The sequence below is a fragment of the Paroedura picta genome, chromosome 16, assembly GCF_049243985.1.
Source record: "Paroedura picta isolate Pp20150507F chromosome 16, Ppicta_v3.0, whole genome shotgun sequence".
Taxonomy (NCBI): Eukaryota; Metazoa; Chordata; class Lepidosauria; order Squamata; family Gekkonidae; genus Paroedura; species Paroedura picta.
The window spans coordinates 9,167,271-9,193,511 of record NC_135384.1 but is presented as its reverse complement, the minus strand read 5'-3'; the positions used below and the strand labels follow the sequence as shown (position 1 = coordinate 9,193,511).

Below are 26,241 nucleotides of genomic sequence, written 5' to 3'. Positions count from 1 at the left end.
TGGAGCAACCAGCAGGGGGCAGTGAAGGCAGCTGGGGCACTGGCAAAGAAGCAACGAGGGCCAGATGGACTCGGAAAACATTCCCGTAATAGGCTGATAAACTTCACACGTTGGATAATGCTGTTTCAATGCACTTTTGCGGCTGGATTTTCCTGTGCAGAACAGGATAATCCACTTCTAAAGAGCACTGGAAGTGCAGTATCCAACATGTGCGGAAAGGGCCTAGGTTGATCGTGACTTCATTTTAAGCACCGTGAAACAGGAAGAAATGTAGAGGCTGGGACCAGGCCACGAGGACTGTACTATGCATGAAAAAAAAGGAAGAAGGCTCTTCGGAACCAACAGGGCAGAAGGAGATCCACTGCCAACAAGCTCACCTTCTGGGTACAGTGACCCCTGCAGTTTTGCAGTCCAAATTTCCAGTCCTAAGCTTGAGCTCAGCAACCAGATCCACCATTGGATCACTTGCATGTAAATTTACAGCTACTTTTTAATGGCCCCAGGAGTCATTAAAGTGGTTCTCAAAGGATTTTTCAAGGAACCTGCTGTTCCTTGGATCTTTCAAGAAACCTGCTGTTCCTTGGATCTTTCTTGGGGGGAGAGTCTTCAAGGAGATTGTTAGTGAAGGTGAGCAAGCTTCCCCCAAGGAGAATTTGCTTTCCTGCCACTGATCCGTTCCTGCAGAATTTTAGGCCACTTTCACACTGCTGGAGAATTCTCCGTAACTGGACAACATGTTCTCAACACGTTATAGCGATCCTTTGCTACTGGATTCTCCGGTGGGCAACAGGAAAACCCAGTGGCAAACAATGGCTTTCGTGCATTGAAAGCACATCTAATCCCTATGAAAGCAGCCATAAGTGGAAGACCACACTGAGGATGTGCAGGGACACATGAAGAACATGCCAGGTGTAGATGGAGGCCAACATGTTTGGCCAACTGGCATCAAATGAACCTAGTGCACACCCTCGAACATATCCCATGATCCTCTGCTAGTCACAGGGGTTCCCAGTCAAGGAGATGTGGTAGAAAGTTTGAAAACCACCGGGCCTGAGAATTTGAAACCAGCCAATCTGCTCCAGCCCTACACTATCCGGATTTCAGCAATCAATTCCTATTATTTCCTAAATAATGTATGGATCGCCTGCAAATGATCATCATTTCATGGAATTATTTGTCATCTTTGTGTCCTTGAAGGAGCACATTCTATTTTGGGTGGGGTTTTCCTCTCTGGCCTTGAACACAGTGCCGGCCCCAGCTTCCCGGACTGCTCAAACTGTGCAAACAGACTGGTCAAGCAAAAAGAGAGATGCCTTCCTCATTCTCCCCTCCCCCTGACCCCGCAGATATTCCCACACGGATGACGCCAGACAGAGAGAGAAGAGCAGGAAGAACAAGCAAAGCATGCGGTCGAGGGCTATCAGGTACCTGGGAGGCAGGATACAGGAGAACAGAGGGGGGAGGAGCTTATGCTACAGGAGGGAAAGGATAAAAGAGAGCACAGTTAAATAGAGTTGAGGAAGAGGGTGGGGAAGGAGGAGAGAAACGGGGTTAGTGGAGGGGGATGGAGACCTATCACCCGACGGAGGAATGAAGGTGCAGCCTTGGTAGATTAGCAACCAGATTCCTCCTTATGATACATTTTAAGTGGGGGGAAATTGGCTGGGGGGGGGGAGTCTGCACTGGAGCTACGGCACAGAGGGTATTTAGCCCAAAGTATCCTAACCCGAAGCTGGCAACCCCAAACAAAAGTCTTGGGGAGACCCCCAGAGTCCCAATTCTCACCTGTGTTTCCCACCCTCCCGCTGCAGCCCAATTAAGTCCCCTGTACTCTCAGGGCACACCCAGGAGCCACCTCACTGCCCCGAGGGCTCTCTCTCTCTCTCTCCTCCAGTGTCCATGTAAGAATGTCAGATTCTTAAGTGCCAGGTCCAATAGAAGGCTGAAAAGTAATTCCTAAGAGAAGAGCTTCACTTGGAGAGGCAGGAGTGGGAGGAGCCAGGGCAATCAGGGACCGGGAATCTTCTCCGCCTTCTGCCCAAGGGCCAAATTACATCACTGTGTTTGCACGAGTTCGGTGCGAAGATTCACAGCCGTACTGTGGGTGCCAGTTCTGAGGGGAAGGTAATGCCGCTTAGAAGCCAACTGGGGCTGCAATGTGGGCAAATAGGGCCCCTCTGGCACCATTTCAGCTCCGGAAGACAGCACAAGGAGGCCCTCTCCTTGGGCGTCAGTCACCATCCAAATGGGTGCTTCGAACTCGAGTTGACCCTGAGGACTCACAGCTGCAGTATGGCCATGGGTCCCCCGTGGGCGCACTTGTGCAAAATGTGTCATGTAGTTTGAACTGCTCTGTCCTGGGTGGAGTTGGGGATGATGGAGGGTCACAGGAAGTAATGACAGTCATGCAGGGGTGGGGGGAGAACCAAAGGAGAAGGGGTCCACAGGAGAGGGGAGGTAATTTCTTATCCATGCAGATGATTTCCTGCACATTTTGACCAGTGAAAGCGCAAGAGGAGGAGTCTTGGAAAGGATGGGGATAAGCCCAGGGGAGAGAAGGAGGTTCAAGGTAGAGACTTACGCTCCAGGTAGTTCCTGGCGACGAATTTGAGGATTTCATCCAGAAAGATGACAGGCAAGGATATCTTCAGCACCACCATCCAATGATGCACATCCAGGTGGGTCAGTTTGAAGATCATCTGGGGAAAGCCAGAGCAAAAGGTTAAGTCCAGCTCTGGACGCCGAGGGAGATAACAGTCCTAGAACACACACAGGGCTGCGTGGCTGTCACGGCTTCTGCAGGAATGCAGCGGATGGTCCTGGATGCAGCATTCGGCTCCCTGACAGCCCCAGCTTGCAAGCCACGAGCCCCCATGGATGCAAGGATGTGCCCGAAAAGAATGTGGCCGATCCTTACTGCAATCTTCAAATCTCGAGGGGCCTTGCATGTGCCTGACATGTTTGCTCCGCCCTCTCTGTGCCTAGCAAAAGCCATCATCGATTTTGCAAAACAATGGAAATTATGCAAATTCTCTGTCCTTGTATAACCACTGCTGGTGTGTTTTTCCTGTCCAAGGGCTATACACAGCCCTGGGGAAACCCAGCACAGCCCAAACGTTCGTCTCACCCAACTTCAACCCACACAGACACAAGAAGCTGCCTTATATACCGAGTCCACTGCCCATCTTCCTAGGGGCGTAATACACTTTTCAATGGTGCCCTTTTATGCATTTGAACTACCAGCAATGTAGAGATAACAGACTCCGTGTTTAGCGGGGGTGTCCAAACTGTGGCTCTCCAGATGTCCATGGACTACAATTCCCATGAGCCCCTGCTGGTAGCAGGGGCTCATGGGAATTGTAGTCCATGGACATCTGGAGAACCACAGTTTGGACACCTCTGGTGTATAGACATCAGTGAACTGACTCCCAAGGAGACCTGGCAACGGGGCCATGGGGCAGCAATACTTACAGGCATGGGGTCAACGTAGAGGATGAAGAAATGCAGAGACATGGAGAGACAGATGGATCCTAGAAGCCAGAAATTCACCCAGGGGGGCATCCGGACCAAGGATTGGTTTTCTGATAGACTGCACAGGACAGAGAAGCGGGGAGTTTGGGTGAGGTTACCATCTTCTGCTTCCTTAACGAATGCCAACATTTACTAAGCAAAACAATCGACGTGGCAGAATAAATAATGCACAGTTCTCTTGAGTGACTTTTCCCCATGGATTCAGTACTGCTAGGAAGTGTTTGGCTTTTCCCCTTCCCCAAAGCATCGAGGTATGTCCATGTGCCTCCCGTGTCCCCCTGTTTTTTCTCCAATCCGTGTGGGTCGAAAAATTCAGATTATTTTGGCCCTGCCCACATGGTAGCCATTTTCCCCATCGCCTCCACCCCTTGACACGAGGGAGCGTTTTTGGTGTTTTCACTGGCAATCGAACATCAGTATGATGTTATAACAACATAGATATGTGATCTGAATTCCCAGCTTTCATATTTTCCACACACACAAAAAGCCACGATCCTTTCCATTGCAGAGATATATGTGGAAAGCCATAGCTCCACAACAGAAATAGGCTGCCTTAGGAGGTGGTGAGCTCCCCCTCACTGGCAGTCTTCAAGCAAAGGTTGGATACGCATTTTTCTTGGATGCTTTAGGATGCTTAGGGCTAATCCTGCATTGATAAGGGGGTTGGACTAGATGGCCTGTGTGGCCCCTTCCAACTCTATGATTCTATGATTCTATAATTCTATGATTCTATGCTTTAGGATGCTTAGGGCTAATCCTGCGTTGAGCAGGGGGTTGGACTAGATGGCCTGTGTGGCCCTTCCAACTCTATGATTCTATGATTCTAAGCAGCTAGAATGGAATTTCTGTGGGTAGAAAATAATTTTTTTTAGCTGAGGAGCAGACTTTTCCTGACTCCCCATTCCCACAGCAGCCCCAAAAGCCCCCTGCCCTTGAGGGAGTGGAGACCCTATGTATTTGGCACCGAATGGGTGAGGAAACCATGTCTTTCCTGGCACAAAATGTAAATGTGTTAGCGGACATGCAGCTCTGGGACAGCAGAAAAAGAACCATGGCCATAGATCAAGCTTTCTCAATCAGTGTTTCGTAAAACCCTGGAGTTTCTTGACGTTCCCGGAAGGGTTTCCTAAATGGGTGGGAGTTAATTACTTTTAAAATATATTTTTAAAATGGGTGAAATATTTATCAGATGATATGACCACATAGGGTCATCTTGACCCACCCAGCCCTCCCAAAATGGCCAATGAGGGGCCTGGGGGGGTGGGAAGGGGAGGGGCCCCGGGTGGGCGTGTTCACAGCTCTGCTTCCCAACCATATTCTGCACAATCACCCCATTTCTGGGGTGTCTTGAAGCCTGGAGAATATTTCAGGGGTTTCTCGGTGGTAAAAAGGTTGAGAAAGGCTGCCATGGATGAAAACTGGAAGAGGGGAAAACATGATGGAAGAACCTTCCAGGCTGAAATTGACCCTTGTGGACCCCCTTACCTGTTGAGGGCATTGCACATCTCAATGGTGACCAGCACGGACAGAGCCATGGTCATTGGGACGGGAGACTCAAAGATTTCACAATCCAAGCCTTCAAAGTCAGGATTCTCCTCTGTGCATTGCATGAAATGTGACTGAGTGGCAGAGAATGTGAAGAAGCAAAGTTAACACAGAGAATTACCCTCCTAAACGAAGAAAGCCCTAAACCAGGGGTAGTCAACCTGTGGTCCTCCAGATGTCCATGGACTATAATTCCCATGAGCCCCAGGGCTCATGGGAATTGTAGTCCATGGACATCTGGAGGACCACAGGTTGACTACCCCTGCCCTAGACTGCTCTTGTTCAGCGCTTGTCGAACCTACAGGTGTGCATGCAGTTCTTCCCTATGGTGAGCTGCCGAGCTACAGGTGACAGCATCCTTCCTCAGGCTCCACCCCCAAACCTCCAGGTATTTCCCAACCTCTACGGATCCCCTCTTCTCCATTTGACCCCCGAAGCCATCCTGGAAACTAGGAAAGGCTAGGAAAGCGACTGGCCCCAAGTCATCGAGAGAGTTTCACGGCCCAACTCCAAGTTCGAGTCCTCCCGGGGCTAGTCCACAGATGTGGTCTGGCAGTTCTGTATTTGGAAACTCAGTTCCCAGTTCCGAAGAGGCCCGGTTGGATTGGGGCCACGGCACACGGGGATAAGGGGCTGACTTTCCGGACAGGAAATGTCCCTGTGGACTTGCTATCTGCCCCAAGGCAGAAACTTGATGTGTACTGATGGGCTGCATGCAGGCGGCAGGTGAGCCCCCCTCCCCAGGGCAATGACGTCCCAGCTGCAGGATCAGAGAGGTCCAAGCTCACCAGTTGGTGATAGGACACGGCAGGTCCATCATCAGCGTACAAAAACCACCAAGCGGCAGCTCCCACGGTGGCAGCTCCCACGTACCCTGTAAGAAAAGGCAATGATTTTCAAGCAGATGCAATGATTTTCAATAAATAACAGTTTATCCCACTAGAAACAATTCCTCAAAGTTCCAAAACATCAGAACAAACTCCTAGGTCTTTTTTTCGTTTTCGGTATCTTCGTCGGTGATGTAAGACAGGGGTAGTCAACCTGTGGTCCTGCAGATGTCCATGGACTAAAATTCCCATGGAATTCCCATGGAATTCCCAAACGCTGGCAGGGGCTCATGGGAATTGTAGTCCATGGGCATCTGCAGGACCACAGGTTGACTACCCCTGATGTAAGATACTCTTTAACCTTTAATAACAGGTCCTCTTTAAAGGAATTCCTATCGTATATCAGAAGGGTATGGACGTAATCCTAGGGTAACATGTCTGTGCTTCAATCTCCAAATGTTTCTATGGTATCCGCTATAGAGAGGTCTGCAAATATTAGCATCACCAAGTGGAAATGCCACGTATGACCCACGTATCCTGTAGGCAGAGCAGAAGGGAAGATCAGCACGAACCAAGAACCGAGACCCACCCGCCTGGGGACTCCATTAAGGTGGAGCACCGATTTCAAGAACTTGCTCTTAGCCGGACGAGATGCAATGAAGACGGCCTGATCCATGGCATAGAGGCAGAGGGAGAGAGGAGGCTCAAAGGCACAGAGGAAGAAACACGCATAAGGGGAGAAGAGCCGGGTTTTGCGCTTCCCTTTTGACTACCGGAAGAAGTCTCAAAGCGGCTTACGAGCACCTACCCTTCCTCTCCCCACAGCAGGCACCTTCCCTGCGAGGTAGGTGGGCCTGAGAGAGCTCTGAGAGAGCCGTGACTGGCTGCAGGTGGAGGATCAAACCCAGTTCTCCAGGTTAGAAGCCACCGTAGAATCATAGAGTTGGAAGTTTCCCTACCTCTCCCCGCAACAGATGCCCTATGAAGTCAGAGAACTCTGAGAGAACTGCTCTGCTGAGAGAGCTCCGAGAGAGCTGCTTTGCAAGAGGAGCTTTGAAAGAACTGTGACTGGCCCAGGCTGCCTCCCTGTGGAGGAGGAGTGGGGAATCAAACCAGATTAGATTCTGCCGCTTGTAGCGACTACACCACGCTGGCCGGTGTGCGGAATGCGTTCTCGGGTGCCAATTTGGGAAGAAGCGATGAGGCCGTGTGTCCAAAGTCCTCACCTCCAATGGCGAGATAGCGGAAGAAGAGCCAGCCGCTGATGAGAGGCTCCTTGGGGCTGCGAGGGGGTTTGTTCATGATGTCCAAGTCAGGGGGGTTGAAGCCCAAGGCGGTGGCTGGGAGCCCATCAGTCACCAGGTTCACCCACAGCAGTTGCACGGGGATCAGGGCTTCGGGGAGACCCAGAGCAGCTGTGAGGAAGATACTGCAAAGGGAGAAAGCAGAGCAATGTGGCCTGGCGTTACAGATCCACTGAGGACAATTGGGGGGGGGGGAGCAGGGGGTCGAGGACAGTAGTCCAAGCGGAGGAGAAGAACAAGAGCTGTTTCTTTGTATCCCGCTTTTTACTCCCGGAGGGAATCTCAAAGCGGCTTACAATCATCTACGCTTCCTCTCCCCATAACAGACCCACCCTTTGGGAGTGGCGGGATGGAAATCCCATAATAAATACAAAAATAGAGTGGGGCGGGAGAGGTGGAGCTCCGTACCAGACGACCTCACCCACGTTGGAGGAGATGAGGTAGCGGATAAACTGTTTCATGTTGTTGTAGATGGCACGGCCCTCTTCCACGGCGGCCACGATGGTGGAGAAGTTGTCGTCGGCCAGCACCATTTCTGAGGCGGTCTTGGCCACAGCAGTGCCAGAGCCCATGGCAATCCCAATCTCAGCCTTCTTGAGGGCTGGGGCATCATTCACACCGTCACCAGTCTGCAAAGGAAACAAGGAGTGAGCCCAGGGCGTCTTGGAATGGATAAAGGTGGCGGAGGGGACAAGGACCACGTGTAGACCTTAATTCCAACAACACAACTGGAAGAAGAAGAGCTGGGGGGTTTGTACCCCACTTTTCACTAACCAAAGGAGTCTCAAAGCGCCTTCCCTCCCTCTCCACTTCCCTTCCTCTCCTTCAAATCACCTCCCCTCCCTCTCCGCTTCCCTTCTTCTCCCTCAAATTGCCCCCCCTCCCTCTCCCCTTCCCTTCTTCTCCCTCAAATCACCTCCCCTCCCTCTCCCCTTCCCTTCCTCTCCCTCAAATCGCCTCCCCTCCCACTCCCCACAACAAGCACCCTGTGAGGGAGGTGGGGCCGAGAGAGCTCTGAGAGGACTGACAGTGGCCCAAGGTCACCTGGCTGGCTGCACGGGGAGGAGTGGGGAATGAATTTTTATATTCTTAATGTAAACCGTCACGAGCCGGCCGGGCTGAAAGTGGTGGACTAAAAATCTAAAAATAAATAAATAAAATCGAACCCAGTTCTCCAGGTTAGAGGCTGCCACTCTTTACCGCTACGCCACGCTGGCTCTCATGGATGAGGAAGTTATCAAATACCACATGCACATGCTGGCAGAGGCTCAGCTAGGTGTAGGAGAGCCAGCTTGGTGTCATGGTTAGGAGCGCAGACCTCTAATCTGGCGAGCCAAGTTTGATTCTGCACTCCCCCACATGCAGCCAGCTGGGTGACCTTGGGCTGATAAAGCAGTAATATCTGGGCTCTCTCAGCCCCACCTCCCTCACAGGGTGTCTGTTGTGGGGAGAGGAAAGGGAACGGGATTGTAAGCCGCTTTGAGATTCCTCCAGGTAGAGGAAAGTGGGGTACAAAACCCAACTCTTCTTCTTCTTCTTCCATGGCCATCAGGAGAGCCACCCTGCTCCAGGCAGGCACTTTCTCTTCTTGATGGCGGAAGGTTATCCCAGGCCATTCTGCAGCTGTCCGAACCGTTCCTCCCCCCCTCCACTCACCATGGCTGTGATCTCATCGAAGCCCTGCAGGAACTCCACAATCTTGGACTTGTGGGTGGGCTCCACGCGGGCAAAGCAGCAGGCTCTTTTGCAGGCCTCCCGCTGCTCGGCCGGGGGCAAGTCGTCGAACTCTCGGCCGGTGTAGGCCCTGCCGGTCACCTCCTCCATCTCGGAGAAGATGCCGATGCGGCGGCAGATGGCGATGGCCGTGCCTTTGTTGTCACCGGTGATCATGATGACGCGGATGCCAGCTTCGCGGCACAGCTGGATGGAGCCCATCACCTCTTTGCGGGGCGGGTCCAGCATGCCAACGCAGCCCACGAAGGTCAGGTCCATCTGTGGGTAGAGGACAGGGCGGGACAACCTCGCAAGTCAGTAAGTCTGCTGGAATCATCAGACCCCCCCTAAGTTCCCTCCTCCCTGCAAAACACTGATTTTTAAGTCATTAAAGCATTTTTGCAGCCAAGCATGGATTTGAACTCAGGACTCCCTGGTCTTACTTTGACTATACGACACCAGTTCTGCCCTCAGCCCCTTTCAGCAATAGATTTTGAGTTTTGAGGACCCTGGTTAAATTTCCATCACCCTGATGTGATACCCCTCCTCCCCCTAAGGAAAGGCTGAGGGACTTGGGGACGTTTAGCCTGGAGAAGTTGAGAAGGGAAAAGATCTTTAAATATTTGAAAGGTTGGAGGAGGGCAGGGAGCAGTTCCTGCTGACAGCAGAGGAGAGGACTCACAGTAATAGGTTTAAATTACGTGAGAAATGGTACAGGTTAGATACTAGGGGGGGAATTCACAGTCCAAGTAGTCCAGCAGTGGAATGGGCTGCCTAAGGAGGTGGTGAGCTCCCCCTCACTGGCAGTCTTCAAGCAGCAGCTGGACAGCTCCTTATCCTGGATGCTGCTTTAGGCTAATCCTGCACTGGGCAGGGGGGTGGGACTAAATGGCCTGTGTGGCCCCTTCCAACTCTATGATCCGATGATTTTACCTCATAGTCAACAAATTTGGTGGCGTCCTCGAGAATCATATCTTCTCTCTTTGGGGGCGTGTCGCGGGTCGCCAGAGCCAAACAACGGAGGGTGTCCCGTCCTGTGCCCCACTCCTTGATGATGGCCATGATGTGGTCCTTGACATTGGGGGTCAGTGGAACGCGGGTCGTGCCCACACGGACATAGTTGCAACGGTCAATCACGCCCTCTGGGGCACCCTGTGCACAAGGAAGAAACGGCAAGAATATGATTTCAGGAGAAAGGGATGGAGGGGGGTGTTGGTGACTAGTATTTGGGTGGGAGACCTCTAGGGAACACTTGGAGAACCAACGTAGAGGCAGGCAATGGCAAACCACATCTGAATGTCCCTTGCCTGGCTGCCAGACATTCCTTGGATCTCTGGGCTACACTACACACATGCCATACACACAGTGGTAACAGAGGGGTAAATTCCTTGTGGTGGTGGGGTGGATCCCACCCTGCATTCTACAACTGAGCAGCCTTCCTCTACTTTTTGACCACTGAGAAACCCCAGAGACATTCTTCAGGCTTTGAGAAACCCCAGAAGAGGTACGAACATGCAGAATAGGGTTGGGAAGCAGAGCTGTGGACACGCCCAACCGGGGCCCCTCCCCTTCCCACCCCCCTTCAGGCCTGTCATTGGCCATTTTGGGAAAGGAGGGTACCTGATCGATATTTAACAAAGTTTAAAAATATATTACAAATTAATTCACTCCCACCCGTTCTGGAAACCCTTCCAGGGCTGTCAAGAAACGCCAGGGTTTCACAAAACTATGGCTGAGAAAGTCTGACCTAGAGGAAGGCTCTTTGCAGGACGGCTGGATCGACACCAAGGAAGACTTTATCCTCACCAAGCAAGTAACTATCCTTTAGCTCAGGGGTAGTCAAACTGCGGCCCTCCAGATGTCCATGGACTACAATTCCCAGAAGCCCCCTGCCAGCGAATGCTGGCAGGGGGGCTCCTCGGAATTGTAGTCCATGGACATCTGGAGAGCCGCAGTTTGACTACCCCTGCTTTAGCTTGTCAGATTTCAGAAGCTAAGCAGGGTCCGCCCTGGTTAGAATTTGGATGGGAGACCACCACGGAAGCTGAGGGTCACTACACAGAGGCAGCCAGTGTCAAAGGGCCACTGAATGTCTCTGGCCTTGAAAAACTCTGGTCATATCATCTGCAACTTGATGGCAAAAAAAGAGGAGGGGGGACTGAAGGTGGGATGTCTACCCTTTCTAGCTGCCATGGTGACAGGGTAGGATCATGGTAGGGGCCAGGGGGCCAGCACTGACCTTAATGAACATCTTATTGCCTACTGCAGCCCGAGAAGCTTTGGCTGGGGAGCAGTAGACAGACATGGACTTCCTGTCGCGGGAAAACTCCAGGGTGAATTCCTTCTTCATGAGTTGTTTGATCACCTGAGGATGTGGGGGAGGGAGGAGAACAAGGGGTTAAACCTCACAATGCGTCTCTAGTTGTTCCGTACTCTTGTCAATCTGCCTTGAGTCTCAGTGGACGATGAGTCAAGAACATAAGTAAATAATTAAGTTCTTTCAGAAATCAAATAGGCATTTTGCTTTCGGGACCTTTGAGATGGGGCATAGTACAGGAGGGCGGGTGGTTCCACATGACCATATATGGTCAGTATCACCCAATAAATGTTTAACCAATTTACAAAACATATAAAAAATTAACTAACTCCCACTTATTCGGGAAACCCTTCCAGGGCCATCAAGAAACCCCGGGGTTTCACGAAACTCTAGTTGAGAAAGCCTGATCTAGAGAGGTATCTTGAGTATATTTAAAAGCCTGAAAATTCAGGGAGTGTGGCTGAAGGGACCTGGTCACCCCAGACTCATTCTACTGGGGCTGCAACCCATCAGTCTTATTCCTGATCTGTCTTCATGTTGACCAGTAGAGGGGTAACTGGCTGCCCAGAATCGTATGACAATATAGATCACTGAAGGGGGAGTACTTACGGCGTTGCAAGCGTTGGCTCGCTCCACCTTGGAGAGGCTGCGTACGTCCGTGTTGAAGACGTTCATCTTCTCAACCAGACAGGTCAAGGCAGTCTCGGTGGCCTCGCCCACCTTCTCATAGACACCTTTGGACTGTTGGAAGGAAGAGTTAGTTGAGCATGATGTGGGGGAAGAGGGTGGTTCATGGCTGCAGCGAGCATCATGGGAGATCTGCCCTTACAACGGGGTCCAGGATGGGATCGTCACCTTCTGGAAAGAGCTTGGTCCACAGGCATAGAGAATAGGCTCACGTAGACTCTCTAGTCTTGGATGCATTTGGCATTCAATTCCCACCCCCCAAAAAGAAGCACACTTTCAATAAAAAGTGGCCTTTTTTACAAGGACCCTTTTTTTTTTTTTTTACAAGACTTGGACAGCTCAGGTTAGCCCAAGCAGTTCAGATCTTAGAAGCTAGGCAGGCTTGGCCCTGGTTAGTACATGGATGGGAGGCCACCAAGGAAGTCTAGATTTGCGAGGCAAAGGTAGATCATGAGGGCAAGCCACTTCTCCCATTTCTGTTGGGGTTGCCTTGAAGGCCACAAATGACAAAACGTTGCCATGGATCCGGGGAAAGAGGGAGGAGGGCTCTTTTTAACCACCAAAAGGGACATACCAGTCATTGTGGGACAAACATGGACAAAAGCGGTAGGGAGCGGTAGGGAGCTGTAAGGATAAGCTGGCAGGATCAGACCTTTCCTCCATATAATCCAGGATGATTCAAGGTGCCTTGAGCCGCAAGGGTCTTAAACTTTGGAGGGAGAGCCGATGGGAAGAAGGCGAGAATCGCTCACCTCGTTGAAATCCAGAGAGGAGTCGTTGCAGAGGGCACAGATGGTGGCGAGCTCCACAAGACCATCGTAATTTCCAGTCTTCACTTGCTTATCATTCTTGAAGCTGGGAAAGGAAATGGTTGAATATGATTTTGGACCCGGGATCTTGAGCACGTTTTGCTCTCTGGATCTCAAGTTTCCTCGAGGGATATAATCAAGGAGGTGGCCCCACAGATACATGTGCGATTAAAAAAAATATTTTTGGCAAGAAACAAACAGAACCTTTTCTGGACTGATTGGCTGACATGTTATAAGAGAGGGCACAATAAAGGTTAGGGGGTTCAACAACCCGAGGTGTTGGATATCTTTGAAGTAAAATAAATCAGGATTCTCTAGTCGGTTATTATTATTATTATTATTAGATTTATTTCCCGCCTCTCCCGACAGGCTTGAGGTAGGTCACAACAACTAACCCCATTAAAATTCCCATTAAAACATCAATCTACTTACATGACGGCTAAAAATCCCATCCCTCACCCAATTATCAAAGAGGTAAAGAGGAAAGGATAGGGGAGTAGCGTACACTCCAACTCCTGGAGGGGGGAGCGATGTCCCTGATTCACTGACCCCAACCTCAACCATAGACCTGGTGGAAGAGCTCCATTTTACAGTTTATCCCTCAAGGTGCAGGATTGGAGCAATGGGGTCGTTTTAGGGGCTACCTATGGGGTCACTCACACTTCTCCCTCCGGGGCATAGGTGGAGCCGGTGATCGTGAACTCATTCAGAGAGCAGATATCGGCTTCCACTTTGTCAACGACGAACATCTGCAGCAAAAAGGGGGAGAGAGAGAAATCAGGCTCAACATCAAGGGGAGCGACCCAAGCTGTGACCTTTTGGCAGGGGAGAAAGTGACGCCATCTCACCTTGCAGACGGACATCTGGTTGGTGGTGAGGGTGCCGGTCTTGTCGGAGCAGATGACTGAGGTGCAGCCCAGGGTCTCCACAGAGGGCAGACTTCTGACGATGGCGTTCTTTTTGGCCATACGGCGGGTGCCCAGGGCTAAGCAGGTTGTGATGACAGCGGGAAGGCCTGAGGCAGAGAAAGAAGAGGAGGAGGAGATGAGAAAGTAAAGTCGGGAAGAGGTGGAGCATTCGAGCAGGTGTTTCAAAAGAGTCCCATTCAGATAATCCAATCTGCCAACAGTCCTTGGGGACTTCTATCACAAGTAGTTCTACTTCTTGCACGGATTTCACTGGGAAGCGTGCATTGCCTAGAGCCCACCTAGCCCGCTGGTTTTAAATGTCAGCCTTCCTCCAAGGGGTCTTAGCTCAATAATGTCTCCCATATAGAACGTTCAGGTTCAGTCTGCTGCTACCTGTGCCAAACAGCCATGCCTCAAAGGTCTCAGTTAGCAGGAGTGGGAAAGATCTTGGGTTGGATCCAAACACTGGTAAACAGAGGAAGCTAGATCCAACCTAAAGCTAAGTCTAGAATGAGAACCTACTAGTCTTCAAGGTGCCACAAGACTTTCTTGCAGAAGATTAAGAGGGTTGCCCCTCAAGAAACAGGATGACGTCTGTCTGAAGATTAGCCCCAAGTGATCTGATGACGACCTCAGACCTGGATGGTCGATATTCGGTTATTTATATGTTGACGGGTTCTAAACTCTTCGATGTTGACTGACTGTTTACATGTTGATGGCTTTCATGATTTCATCTTAAATTTTGTTTTAATGGGATTTGATTGTGTTTTATATATCTAAATGAGGATGTACAACACCCTGAGCTGGGTTTCTGGGAGGGAAGGATAGAAATTAAATAAAGAAGAAGAAGTCAACAAAACGCAAAGTAAAAAAACAAACAAATGCCCACCACCTTCCAAGGGTTATTACAGCAAAAGCTGGGAGGGTGGTAAGGAAATTAAATGAAGAAGAAGAAGAAGAAGAAGAAGAAGAAGAAGAAGAAGAAGAAGAAGAAGAAGAAGAAGAAGAAGAAGAAGGTGATGATGAGAAAGATGAAGAAGAAGAAGAAGAAGTCAACAAAATGCAAAGTAAAAAAACAAATGCCCACTGCCTTCCAATGGTTATGACAGCAAAAGCTATTTCAAAAAGCCATCGACTGGCAGTCACTGGACCCAAGACAGGTGGACACGGGGCCCCAGGATGGCCTCATCTGACCTTCTGGGATGGCAGCCACTGCCAGGGCGACAGCGATCTTGAAGTAGTAGATGGCGCCGCGGATCCAGGAGCCGCCGTGGACGGGGTCGTTGAAATGCCCGATGTTGATGAGCCAGACAGCCACGCAGATGAGGGAAATGACTTTGGACAGCTGCTCGCCAAATTCATCCAGCTTCTGCTGCAGGGGAGTCTTCTCTTGTTCGGTGGCCGCCATCTCATCGCGGATCTTCCCGATCTCTGTGCTGACGCCGGTGGCGATGACAATGCCAATGGCCTTGCCTGCACCGATGTTGGTACCCTGGAGGCAGGCGGGGAAGAGGAAGAGGAGAAGAAGAGAGAGTCAGGGAGAAAAGGGAGTTGAGAAGGACGGCCTGCTGAGAGGGAGGGAATGACAACAGCGGAAGGGAAGGGGAGTCCAGAGGGAGAAGGTGCCGTTCCGCAAGCAGAAAGCTCACTGCAATAGAACAGCGAATCTCTTGGGATATCTGTCTTCGATATTTTCCCAAACACGTCAAGGTTTACCACAACCGCATTCAAGACATCATTAAATATCTGATTCGATCTGACTTCCTCGGAGTAGACACCCATCCCCTCTGCTCTGTTCTCGCAGCCAAAGCCAAATAAATTCAATCTCTTTCCTGAGGAATTTCAGATGATAGTTCAGTGGATTGTTGTTTTTCATTTGAAGCACACACAGGCCCAATTTGGTAGGTAAAGTACTCACAAAGGGTTTCCATGGAAGGAGAGTCCAATGCTGGGAACAGCTAGGTAGGAGGATGCCCCCCAATTGAGACCGTGGCTCAAATGATGCATTATCTCATATTGTGTGGACACCACTAACCCCTCCCCTGTGTCTCCGCCCCCTTCTCCCCAGTGTCATGTAGTTGTACACCACCCTGAGCCATCTGGGAGGGAGGTATATAAATTCAATAAATTAGTATTATAACATGCAATTAAGTTACATCAATAACAGCTGATAACAATTCGACGCTCCAAATTGAATTATTAATTGAATTATATTACATTATATTATTAACTTAATAATAATGGTAGTTGGAGGGGGGGGGATGACATGGTGTCATATTACTTTAGTATTCCCCTGAACAGCTTGAGGTTTGGAAACTCCTGGAGTTTTGTGAGACGGAGTCTGGGGAGGGCAGGCTTTGGGGAGGGACTTCAGTGGGGGGCAATTCACTAGCCATTTTCTCCAGGGAAGCAGAGGCCTGGAGATCAGCTATAAGACCACGAGATCTCCAACCAGCCCCTGGGAACTGGCAACCCTACCTCCACCCTTTTCATCGACTGTTGTTTGTGCGGTCGGGGGAGGGCGGATACTGCTATGGTAATATCATGCTTTTCTTAAATAACACAATAGCCGGGAAGTCAGCGAGTGGCACCAAACCACGGCCTAACCTCCCGCCCATTTCCTCTACCGTGTGCAGCTAACGAAAAAAGATATTATATTACCCTCATCGGTCTTAGCATTTCCTGTCCTGCAGCTCTGCTTTATCAGAGGCTACTTGAGGAAGCAGGGAAGCAACTGTGAGCAGCGTGCTCCCACCCTCTCCAGCTTATCTACCAAGGGAATGCAAGTCAATGGCCCCGAGGAGTTCACAGCCCTTGGGGAGAATGTGTCCGATGATGTGTGGACAGCCCTGGCTCTTTAGCCTTGATGGACGCTAATGGGAAGGAAGTTCCAGGGCTCACTCACCGAGAACAGCATGTTCTTCTTGTCCTGGTTCACAGCACGGGGGTCGGGGACGGGATCGGTGTGTTTGATCACGGAGACGGACTCGCCTGGTTTGTGGAGAAAGGGCTGAGTCAACGGGAGTTGGGAGCCCCGATCTACCTCACAAGACTGCCGTGAGGGATAAAATTAGAAGTAGGGGTGCTGCCCTGAGCTACGAACCCAAAGGCTGAGCAAAAGGAACCCAAGTCTTTATTTAAAAGGGCACATAATTATAGGATTGAAAACGACGTAGGGAGATGCCGCTGAAAATCTGGAGAACCGGGCTTGATTCCCAAGTACCCACGCAACAAGATGAAGTTGCACAGCCAGTTCTAAAGACGCACCAACATTGACACATGTTTCAACCCTGGGGGGCTCAGGGTAGACGGGGCTCAGGCAAGGCATGTTGGTGTGGACTCCCCCCTCCCCCCTCCCCGGACATATAAACTACATTCGAGCCTGATCTTTAAATGCAGTGGAATGAAATGATAAGATCTTAAGCTTATAAATGATAGGATCTTAAGGTGGCTCTACCACTTAAGTCTAGAGGAGGGGGTAGGGGTATGATTTTTTGAATACTTCCCTTTGTTCACCCCTCCCCGCAAGAAGACAACTAGCACAGCACTGCTAGTTTTCTGCTTTCAGGGAAGCATTTTAAAACGTGGGACCTCACCGGCATTCTGAATCAGGACAGTCCTTCTATAACTGCAGGACTCTGTCATCTCGTTTTGTGTAGAACAAGGGTGGTCAGACTGTGGGTCTCCAGATGTCCGTGGACTACACTTCCCACAGCTCATGGGAATTGTAGTCCATGGAATCTGGAGACTCACAGTTTGGCTACCATCCCATCCTTGTTTACTGGCCTGCCATATCCCTTGCTTGAACACTCATGAGCAAAACCACATCCTTTAACAGTGATTCTCATGTAATGACACACCTCCTTGCTTGCACAAACACACGCCTCCCCAGAGGACATCTCAGCCTCCCCAGCCCCCTGATTCAGCCAGCCTGCGACTGCAGGTCTGTTCTGCTGCCCCCGAGGTCCCCGTACCTGTCAGGATGGACTGGTCCACACGTAGAGTGGTGGATTTGATGGAAATTATGCGGATGTCAGCGGGCACTTTGTCACCAACTGAAAAGAGAGGAGAAGATTTAGGACTTCTGTCCCTAGAAAGGAGAACCTCCAAACTATGGGCTGGTGCACACGACCATGCCGTAAGAAGACCAGGGGTGCCAGTTAGGCGACAGAAGGGTCCTGTAAGCACAAAGGGCCGATCCGTTGAAGGGGCTGCCTGCTGAGCCTCTGCATGAGTCACCGTTCTGCTTCTAGATAGCCTTTGCTTCTCAATGGGGTCCTTTCCTAAGAGGAGGCAGCATGTTGTGGCCTCTGCAAAAGACACTGCTCTAGGGGTTGTCTTTTCAATCCCAGAAGAGGGACTCACAAAGACCCACAGAGGACAGTTCTGCATTCTACAGGTTCACCCTTCCATGAGTGGTGAAGCAAGCCTTCAGATATATAAGGGAAACATCTGCCAAAGATGGAGAGATCCTAGCCTCACCTCACATCTCTTATCTTTGACCCAAGACCACCACCACCCTCATGAGGTTGCATCAGCCCCTTTCCCCACTACATGGAGTAGCTACTCCCTAGCAAGAACAAGAAAAACAGCTGGGTTTTTCATACCCTGCTTTTACTACCCAAAGGAGTTCCAAAACGGCTTACAACCCCCTTTCCCTTCCTCTTCCCACAACGGACACCCTGTGAGTTCGGTGGGGCTGAGAGAGCTCTAAGAGAGCTGCTCTAAGAGAGCAGCTCTAAAAGAACTGTACCCAAGGCATCCAGCTGGCTGCATGTGGAGAAGCGGGAAATCAAGATCGGTTCTCCGCCACTTTGAAACATTACACCAAGCTGGCTCTCAAGAGCCTCAGAGAAGCAGAAACCTCTGAGCGGAGAGGAGACATGGAATAAGCTGCCTTCCATAGCCCAGAGAAAGCTGATGGCAGCCACTGGGGGGCAGTAGAAAACATGCTTTATTCCATTGAATGTTTTAATTAAATCACTCCATGGCACTCCGAAGGTGTGGCTAAAACCATCAGAATAATGAAGAGCAAAGGAAGGGAAGAATAAGCAGTGACTGAGTGATATGGCTTTTAAGAGAGGGGGGGGGATTTATCCTGAGAGCTAAAGAAGGCTTGAATGAGCGGTCACCACTTATACATTGGGTAATTTTCCTGTTTCGCACGGGAAAATCCAACTGCAAAAACCACGTTGAATGTACATTATTCAACGTGTGTAGAATTTAGGGTTTTGCATTGCATACTTCTTTTTTTAATCCAGAGGGCGGAACATGAATCGAGCTTCCCCACGGCCCACAGAATACTGCGTGGTAGGGAGAAAATTGTGCCACTTCGGCATGAACAGTTTCCACAGAATTCCCTCTGCGGAACATGCCCCTCTAGCAATGTGAAAGCATCACTTCCATGCAAGATTTTAAAAAACACATACACACACAACACAACCTTCAGACTTTCCCTTTAACTCCTTCAGACTTTCCCACTTTAACTCTTTAAAAGAATTTATGTAAATTGAACGGTGAATTTTCAGTCTGCACTTTGCAGAAGCAAATGCAATCCATTGCAGTTCATTGATTAAAAGAAGAACCAGGATTTCTCCTTCTGTTTTAAAAAGAGGCCACTCTGGGTCATATATATATATACACACATACACACACACATATATAAAGGTAAAGGTATCCCCTGTGCAAGCACCGAGTCATGTCTGACCCTTGGGGTGACACCCTCCAGCGTTTTCATGGCAGACTCAATACGGGGTGGTTTGCCAGTGCCTTCCCCAGTCATTACCGTTTACCCCCCAGCAAGCTGGGTACTCATTTTACCCACCTCGGAAGGATGGAAGGCTGAGTTAACCTTGAGCCGGCTGCTGGGATTGAACTCCCAGCCTCATGGGCAAAGCTTTCAGACGGCTGCCTTACCACTCTGCGCCACAAGAGGCTCTGCACACACACACATATATATATATATATATACGTCTTAATCCAGATTATGAACATAAAGAGCTTGTCCCCTATGCAGTCTAACTATTGTACTATCTAGGGCTGAATTACTCAGACCAGCAGCAGTTCTCCATAGCATCAGATATTGAAGGGCCTTTTCCCAAATCCTTTAACTGGAGCCACCAGGGTTTGGAACTTTCTGTATGCAAATCATGCAATCTGTCACTGAGCCTCTCCCCATTACTGCATGAGTTAAAAATGTTCAGAGGATGTCTGCTATGGGCCTATTATGCATGGGTGTTTTCCTGCACTTTGATTAGGCAAGTCCATTGGGTTTTCTTTGTTGTTCTGCATTGATTTTTGTCTCTTCAGTGCTCAGTTCACTTTCTTGTCACTGTTTCCCTGGGTTTTCTGAGAGTGGTTTTGTGACAATTTCCTCCCTAGTTTCGTTTTCAAGACGGTAATTCAAAAGCATACAGATTTCCTCAGATCCCCCCATTCACCCTTTTGCTATCACTCAAAGGTCACTCCCGGCCACACTGAGATCATTCTGCCTACTCTGCATCTTCCAACAACCTCCCCTTTTATTTCTGTACAAGCTCCAATTTCCCCTGTTTTTAAAAGCTTAATTTCTTTTTTCAAGCAGCATGAGTCTCTAGTGATAGGAGACTATCGCTAGTTTTGGATCACTGAATTTTAAAAATTGAAACAAATGGTGGAAGTTTAAAAGGAATTGTGCAAAGTTTAATTTCCTGCTGGTATTGACTTGAAAGGGGGATTGGATAGAAGACAAACAGAAATGATCCAAGTGCAAAAAATTAAAATAAAATAAAGATTTTAGTGCTACATGCTAATAAAATACAGTGGGGAGGATTGTCAACGCTGAATGAGATTGACATGAGATGTAAAGAGAGACAAACCCTGGGATGGGAAGCCTAAAGCATTGAAAATGATTTTCCATTTCAGGCTTTACAAAACAAGGTTTGGGGGAGAACCCTTTTGGCTGTCTCTGGAAGCCTAACCTTAAAATGGCAGACGAGCCATGAGGATATCATGCGAATTGCCAAACTCAAGAATCGCTTGGGATCGATCCATTTGCAGGACAGGACAGGTTCTACAAAATCTGCCAATATCACAACCAATGTGCAAATCAAATTGCAGAATCACAAAAAAGAAAACCACAGCAAGTTGCAAGGAAGGGCAGGAAATTAGCACTAGGGCACGGGTGAAAATACCCTTCCCTGTTTTTTTTTCTTCTCAATTTAGTATCCCAAGACTGAATAAGATCTCAAGAGCTTCTGCCAGTGGACTCCTCCCCAATAAGAATTGCAGCCCTGTACAAAGTGTGGTGGAATTACAGTCGATTTTGCATAGGCATGCACATAACACATGCTGCCAGCGATCCACGCTTGCAATGCCAGTGTCAGTACACACAACACGTTCCCCCATATTTTGAGATCATGTGACTCCCATTTTGCACAGTGGCCAATAACACAGTAGAGACTAGTGCATGGCAATGTGGAAAACAGGGCTTCACAGCTGCTTGTCAGTTTCCAAAACACAGTTTGCTCAGTTTCAACATCAGTTCTCCCCTTTTGTCTACCTTCCTTTCTGTTCCTTTTCATTTGACGAACTAATGCTAAAATGCATGAGTAAAGCCTGAACCACCAGGATTTAAAGGGCAGGTGCTTGCTGCATGCAACCATGCAGCGGCAATAAAGCACTTAAATCAGGGATAGTCAAACTACGGCCCTCCAGATGTCCATGGACTACAATTCCCATGAGCATTTGCTGGCATGGGCTCAAGTGAGTTGTAGTCCTTGGACATCTGGAGGGCCGCAGTTTGATTTAAATAATTATTTTTTAAACTTTGGATGTCACCGCCAACACGCCATAAGTGACATTCCACCCCTGTTTAGAAGAGTGTGTTTTTAAAAACCGTCGCTGCAGAATAAATACACTGGAGAAAAAAGAATGGTGCATAAGGCGGGAACAGAACCTGAAGTCAAGATTAAAAGCATACGGCTCTGAAAATCTGCAGCAAGGCATGCATGTGTTAACGGGCCATGGTTTGACTTAGCATTGAGTGAAACCACATTTCAAATTTAGTTGAGGGCTTCAACCCACCACAGACCCACTCCTAAAAACAGCCAGTTCAGAAAAACACCGGCCTGTTCTCTTTCTTCCGTTTCTTCCCCCCCACATCTGAGCCTCAACGAAAGACCCTCCCTCCCCTCCATTTCCTCTCCCCCCCCCCCCCGGTTGCCTCTTCCTTTTTCTGTCCCCACTAATTCAGCCCAGCAGCTCCACCTCCACACCGAAGGGCCAGCCGGTCCCTTTCCCCCATATTTATATCTCTCCCGCCTTCCCTCACAGGTTCTCCCATGACAGAGTTATTTATGAGACAAACACACAGCCCATGTGCCCTTCTTGAGTAGTTTACGATCTCCTGGCAGGCCGCTTGGGCGGCATGTGTACGGATTCTGAGCAGGGAAACCTTCCGCAGGGGTGCCCAGCCAAGAGAGAAACTCCCGGGGAAACATTACGGGAGGGGGGCGGTGGAATCTCTCGGGACGGAAGAGTGCAGGAGGGGAGACCTGGGGTGGGTTTTTTTGGCCCTGTCCCTTGCCCTGGACGAGACCTAGGAGCCAGCACCTCCACCTGGCTTCTCCCATTCCCTGCCACCCCTTCCACCTCAGAGAGCACGGTAACCCTAGATGTCCCTGTGCACCCCAGCTCGCTTTACCGCCACCGCATTAAGTGTCTCTCTCGATCCCTCCTTGCCTGTCTCATCACATTCTCGAGGCCTCACCAGCTGCCTGCCACTGTCCATACAAGGCGAAGTCGGTGGCTGGGCATCAGCCCACCGCCCGTTGCGTCGTCTCCTTCAAGGAGATGGAGAGGTCATGGGTGTCCTGACAGGGAGGGGAGCTGCAGGCCAGGCCTGGCTAGGATGGAGGTAGCCAAGGCCATGTGCCTTGGTTCCCCCTCCCCGGAGGATGCTAAAACCGGTCGGCCGTCAGCATTAAAAACCAGACGAGCTACTCCGGGGGTGCAATAAGGCACAGATGTCCCACGGATCTCTTCTTGGGCCTGTCTCTTTTGTTGAGTCCGCCCTCCCTGGAGTGAAGTGGCCAAGGGCGAGGCCTGTTGTGTCTTTCCGAAGTACCTGCTTATTTATTTCTTGATTTGCTTGATTTTTAGACCACCCTCCTGGCAGGCCGCCTCAGGGTGGAGTACGAAATTTAGTATTTTATCCGTGAGCCTAAGAAACTTGGATTTAAAGTTAATTTTAAATAGGTAACAAAGAAGTTAAGATTCAAGCTTAAAATTAACCATAACAGTTTCTCCGCTTAATGTATTTTTAATGATTATCCCCCCCAAATCAGGCTTGGCTGGGAGTTTACAGATGGGGAAAGGAAGGAATGAAAGGAATAGGACAGATTGGATGGAGCTGTAGATTAACCTGCAGAATTCCTTTTCTTTCGCAACAGGGGAGATACCCTTTTGTCCATTTAAGAGGGAATTGGCTTTTAAAAGCTGCCCTGCCCATCATTCCCTTTTCTACAGGACATCCAGGAGCCTTATGCTCCTTGGCACCCAATTACTCTAAGCACACAACTCAAGGAGTTAAGCATAGAAAGGAGGCTGCAAGGCACAGTCCGGTGACAGCTGCCATAGCTAGCAATGGAACCTCCACATTCTGAGGCAGTTCACCTTGGAACAGCTCCAAGGGACAAACCTCTAGAGATGGCGATGATCATTGGGGTGGCTTCCCTAAGGCCACAGTTTGGACACGGAAGCTTGGATTCTGCAGAACATTTCCATTGGCAGAGTGTGCTTTTCTGGCCTTTCCCTTCCTGCTGCACCCCAAAGGTGCTACTCCTAGGGGACAGGAGACGGCATAGGGGAGGGGTTAGATTTCTGCAGCAGGAGGGAAGATTCGCCTCCAGCCTTCTGTTCCCGGAATGGGATCCAACCCATCTGATGGGCCCTTGTCCTCACACACTGCGAGACCTCACACATTCTCAAGAATTAGTTGTCGTCAAGTTGCAGCCAACTTATCTCAACGCCCTCCAGACGTTGGCTGAACAGAGGTGGTTGGTCATGGCCTTCCTCTGATTTGCAGTCCTGCTTTTCCTGCGTGGTTCCCCCATCCAGATGCTAATCAGGGTTGGTTGCTTAGATCTGATCAGGTTCATCTCCTCTGAGCTATTCAGGGTGGCCAACAGTTACAACCTTAAACTCCCCTAAGGGAGAATACAGACTGCTTGGTCATAAGCTGAAGATAAGGGACGGCAGAATTTCGAGGCACGACTAAAGGGACATTGCAGGTTGGGTCTGAGAGTTTCACTGTGTTTGTGGAGGAGGGAGATGCCTCAGGGATCTTCTGCTCCTCTAGACTGGAAGAGAACCATGGGATCCAGTCCTGAGTGTAACACAGAGAAGATGCGGATGTGTGTAAAGAGCCATCGAGACACCACCGACTTATAGCAACCATGTAGGGCAGGGGTAGCCAAAGTGGGGATGTCCATGGACTAAGTTCCCATGAGCCCCTGCTCAGCAGTCCATGGACATCTGGAGAGCCACAATTTGGCCATCCCTGGTGCAGGGCTTTCAAGGCAAGCGGTGGTTTGCCATTGACTGTGGGCAGCAACCCTGGAATTCCTTGGGGGTCTTCCGTGACACACCTCCAGGAACCTTCTACTCATGACACAGAGAACAGAGTGTCAGAGCTTCCTCAAAACGACCTGGCCTGTAAAAGCTGGTAGGATCCTGCCCATCTGGTGCGCGTTGGCTTTTATAGACCTTTTGAGAGAAGTCCTGCCTAGTGCAGGGGGTTGGACTAGATGACCCATGAGGTCCCTTCCAACTCTATGGTTCTATGATTCTAAGTCAAGGAGGCAAAGACCCGGCCTGGTGGTGTGCAAAGAGGCAGAGAGCACAAAAACTCAAGCAATCCCATAAAATAGCTGCAACCCAGATCATTATTACTCCCCCAAGAACACCACCTGAATGCTCTCTAAGTGTCAATTTAACAATCCCTCAATCAAAACTTTGCAGGGGGAAGCTGCCCCCGCCCCAAGACGAACGGCTGCAGGGTGGCATATGAGGGCGCCCTTTATATTTTGCAGCCGCTTGTGCCACTGGCTCAGTGAGCCAACCATCTCTGAACTGAACTAATTCAGACGGACGGGAGGGGCCGGCTTGGCCGCAGGCCCGGCTTTGGGGACAGCTGCTCCCCGGTAATAAGTGCAGCTGAAGGGGATTCCTCAGGGCTCTGTTTTCAATGCCCCGCCCCTGGCCTGCGAGCACCATGGGGACTGTCTGTTCCCAAAACATCCCCCTTTGCTCTCCCTTGGCCCCTACCCAAGGGTCAAGACAGGCCAAGCCCAAGGAGTAAACAAACTGCAGGATGGAGGGACAGGAGTGAGGGCTGGGGGCACAAAGACTTTGCTGAAGCAGCACTTCCAATACACCCCCGTGGACTCGAGGTTAACAGAGAGCACCGGGTGACCCCTCCGGGGCCTAGCAATTCTCCCTTGGGATTGTGGGTAATGACTGCTCCATCCCAGCATTGTCCAAAGGGTTGATCCTGGTAGCGGCTCAGGAAATGCAGAGAGGGGGAGGATTAGGATGGGGATTCTCTGTCTGGGGCAGAAGGATGTTTCAGGCAGGGAGGGGATCCCTGGGAGTAAGAAAGGCAGGGGGGTTAATCAGAACTAGCCTGGGCCGATTCCACACACATAGGATAATGCATTTTCACTGTGCTTTGGCAACTGGGTTTTCCTGTGCGGAACAGGAAAATCTACTTCTAAAGTGCAATGAAAGTGCATTATCCCATGTGTGCGGAATCGACCACCTCACCCAAGAGCAAGGATATCTGCGACAGGAAAAAGTCCACGATGTAAGAGGGGAAACTGACTTAAAAATGCCCCAATAGATGAAAAAGCCCGAAAGAAGGATCCATACTGGGATATCATCAGAGGATATTAGTTTGCGCTTTTATTTTTTTATGTATTTATTTTTAAATTTATCTACCTCCACTCTCTAGAGACTGGCAGCAGTTTACATAGACAAACACAATAAGGACCCATAAAACACCCCTTAACATATTAACTAGATGGCGATTGATAATGATTCTAGCTTCCCCACCACCACCGTTCAGCACCTGGTACCTGAACGATTTCTTGCCCTTATCTGGGCCACCTTGATGTCCACCAAATCGATGTCAAACCGACATCAGGCAATGGAGAACACATCTTAGTCTTGATGCCCCCCTCCCTCCCCGCACCTACCCACCCGGACAGAAGTGACATCCTGCTATTTCATTTTTTCTCCAGGGGCGAGAAACCCCCTCCCCTTGCCATAACACAGGGCAGTTTCTTCCCATGCCTCCCCGAACTATGTATCAGCCCGCAAAACACTTCTCTTTCCCTGAACCAGCATCTTGTCTGGGCTCAACATCTTTTCCATTATCAGAGCACTTTCACACAGCAGGGAGGAATAAAGAAAAATGCCCCCTTCCCAAAAAACTAGAGTTGAGGGAGAAGCTAAGTCTAGAAACCTTCTCCCTGACCTCTAGTTTTCCAGGGGTCAGGATATTTTGGCATGGAGGACTATTCAAACATGGGAGCCCTGACACGGAAGGGTCCGGGCCAG

The 26,241-nt window shown here is 49.9% G+C and overlaps 1 protein-coding gene across 1 annotated transcript in view; it reads right to left on the bottom strand.

The window, feature by feature from the left end:
- ATP2A1 (ATPase sarcoplasmic/endoplasmic reticulum Ca2+ transporting 1) overlaps positions 1–26,241 on the bottom strand; it is a 38,834-nt gene that overhangs the window by 2,920 nt on the left and 9,673 nt on the right. The window contains exons 6-21 of the mRNA XM_077314484.1: positions 17,616–17,696; positions 16,547–16,632; positions 14,836–15,133; positions 13,582–13,748; positions 13,394–13,482; positions 12,677–12,779; positions 11,847–11,978; positions 11,160–11,285; positions 9,854–10,072; positions 8,864–9,199; positions 7,616–7,836; positions 7,130–7,332; positions 5,865–5,950; positions 5,017–5,150; positions 3,472–3,589; positions 2,582–2,699 (exon numbers count right to left, since the gene is read on the bottom strand). Coding sequence (XP_077170599.1) covers positions 2,582–2,699; positions 3,472–3,589; positions 5,017–5,150; positions 5,865–5,950; positions 7,130–7,332; positions 7,616–7,836; positions 8,864–9,199; positions 9,854–10,072; positions 11,160–11,285; positions 11,847–11,978; positions 12,677–12,779; positions 13,394–13,482; positions 13,582–13,748; positions 14,836–15,133; positions 16,547–16,632; positions 17,616–17,696 — 2,517 coding nt within the window. The remainder of the gene's footprint in view (positions 1–2,581; positions 2,700–3,471; positions 3,590–5,016; positions 5,151–5,864; positions 5,951–7,129; positions 7,333–7,615; positions 7,837–8,863; positions 9,200–9,853; positions 10,073–11,159; positions 11,286–11,846; positions 11,979–12,676; positions 12,780–13,393; positions 13,483–13,581; positions 13,749–14,835; positions 15,134–16,546; positions 16,633–17,615; positions 17,697–26,241) is intronic.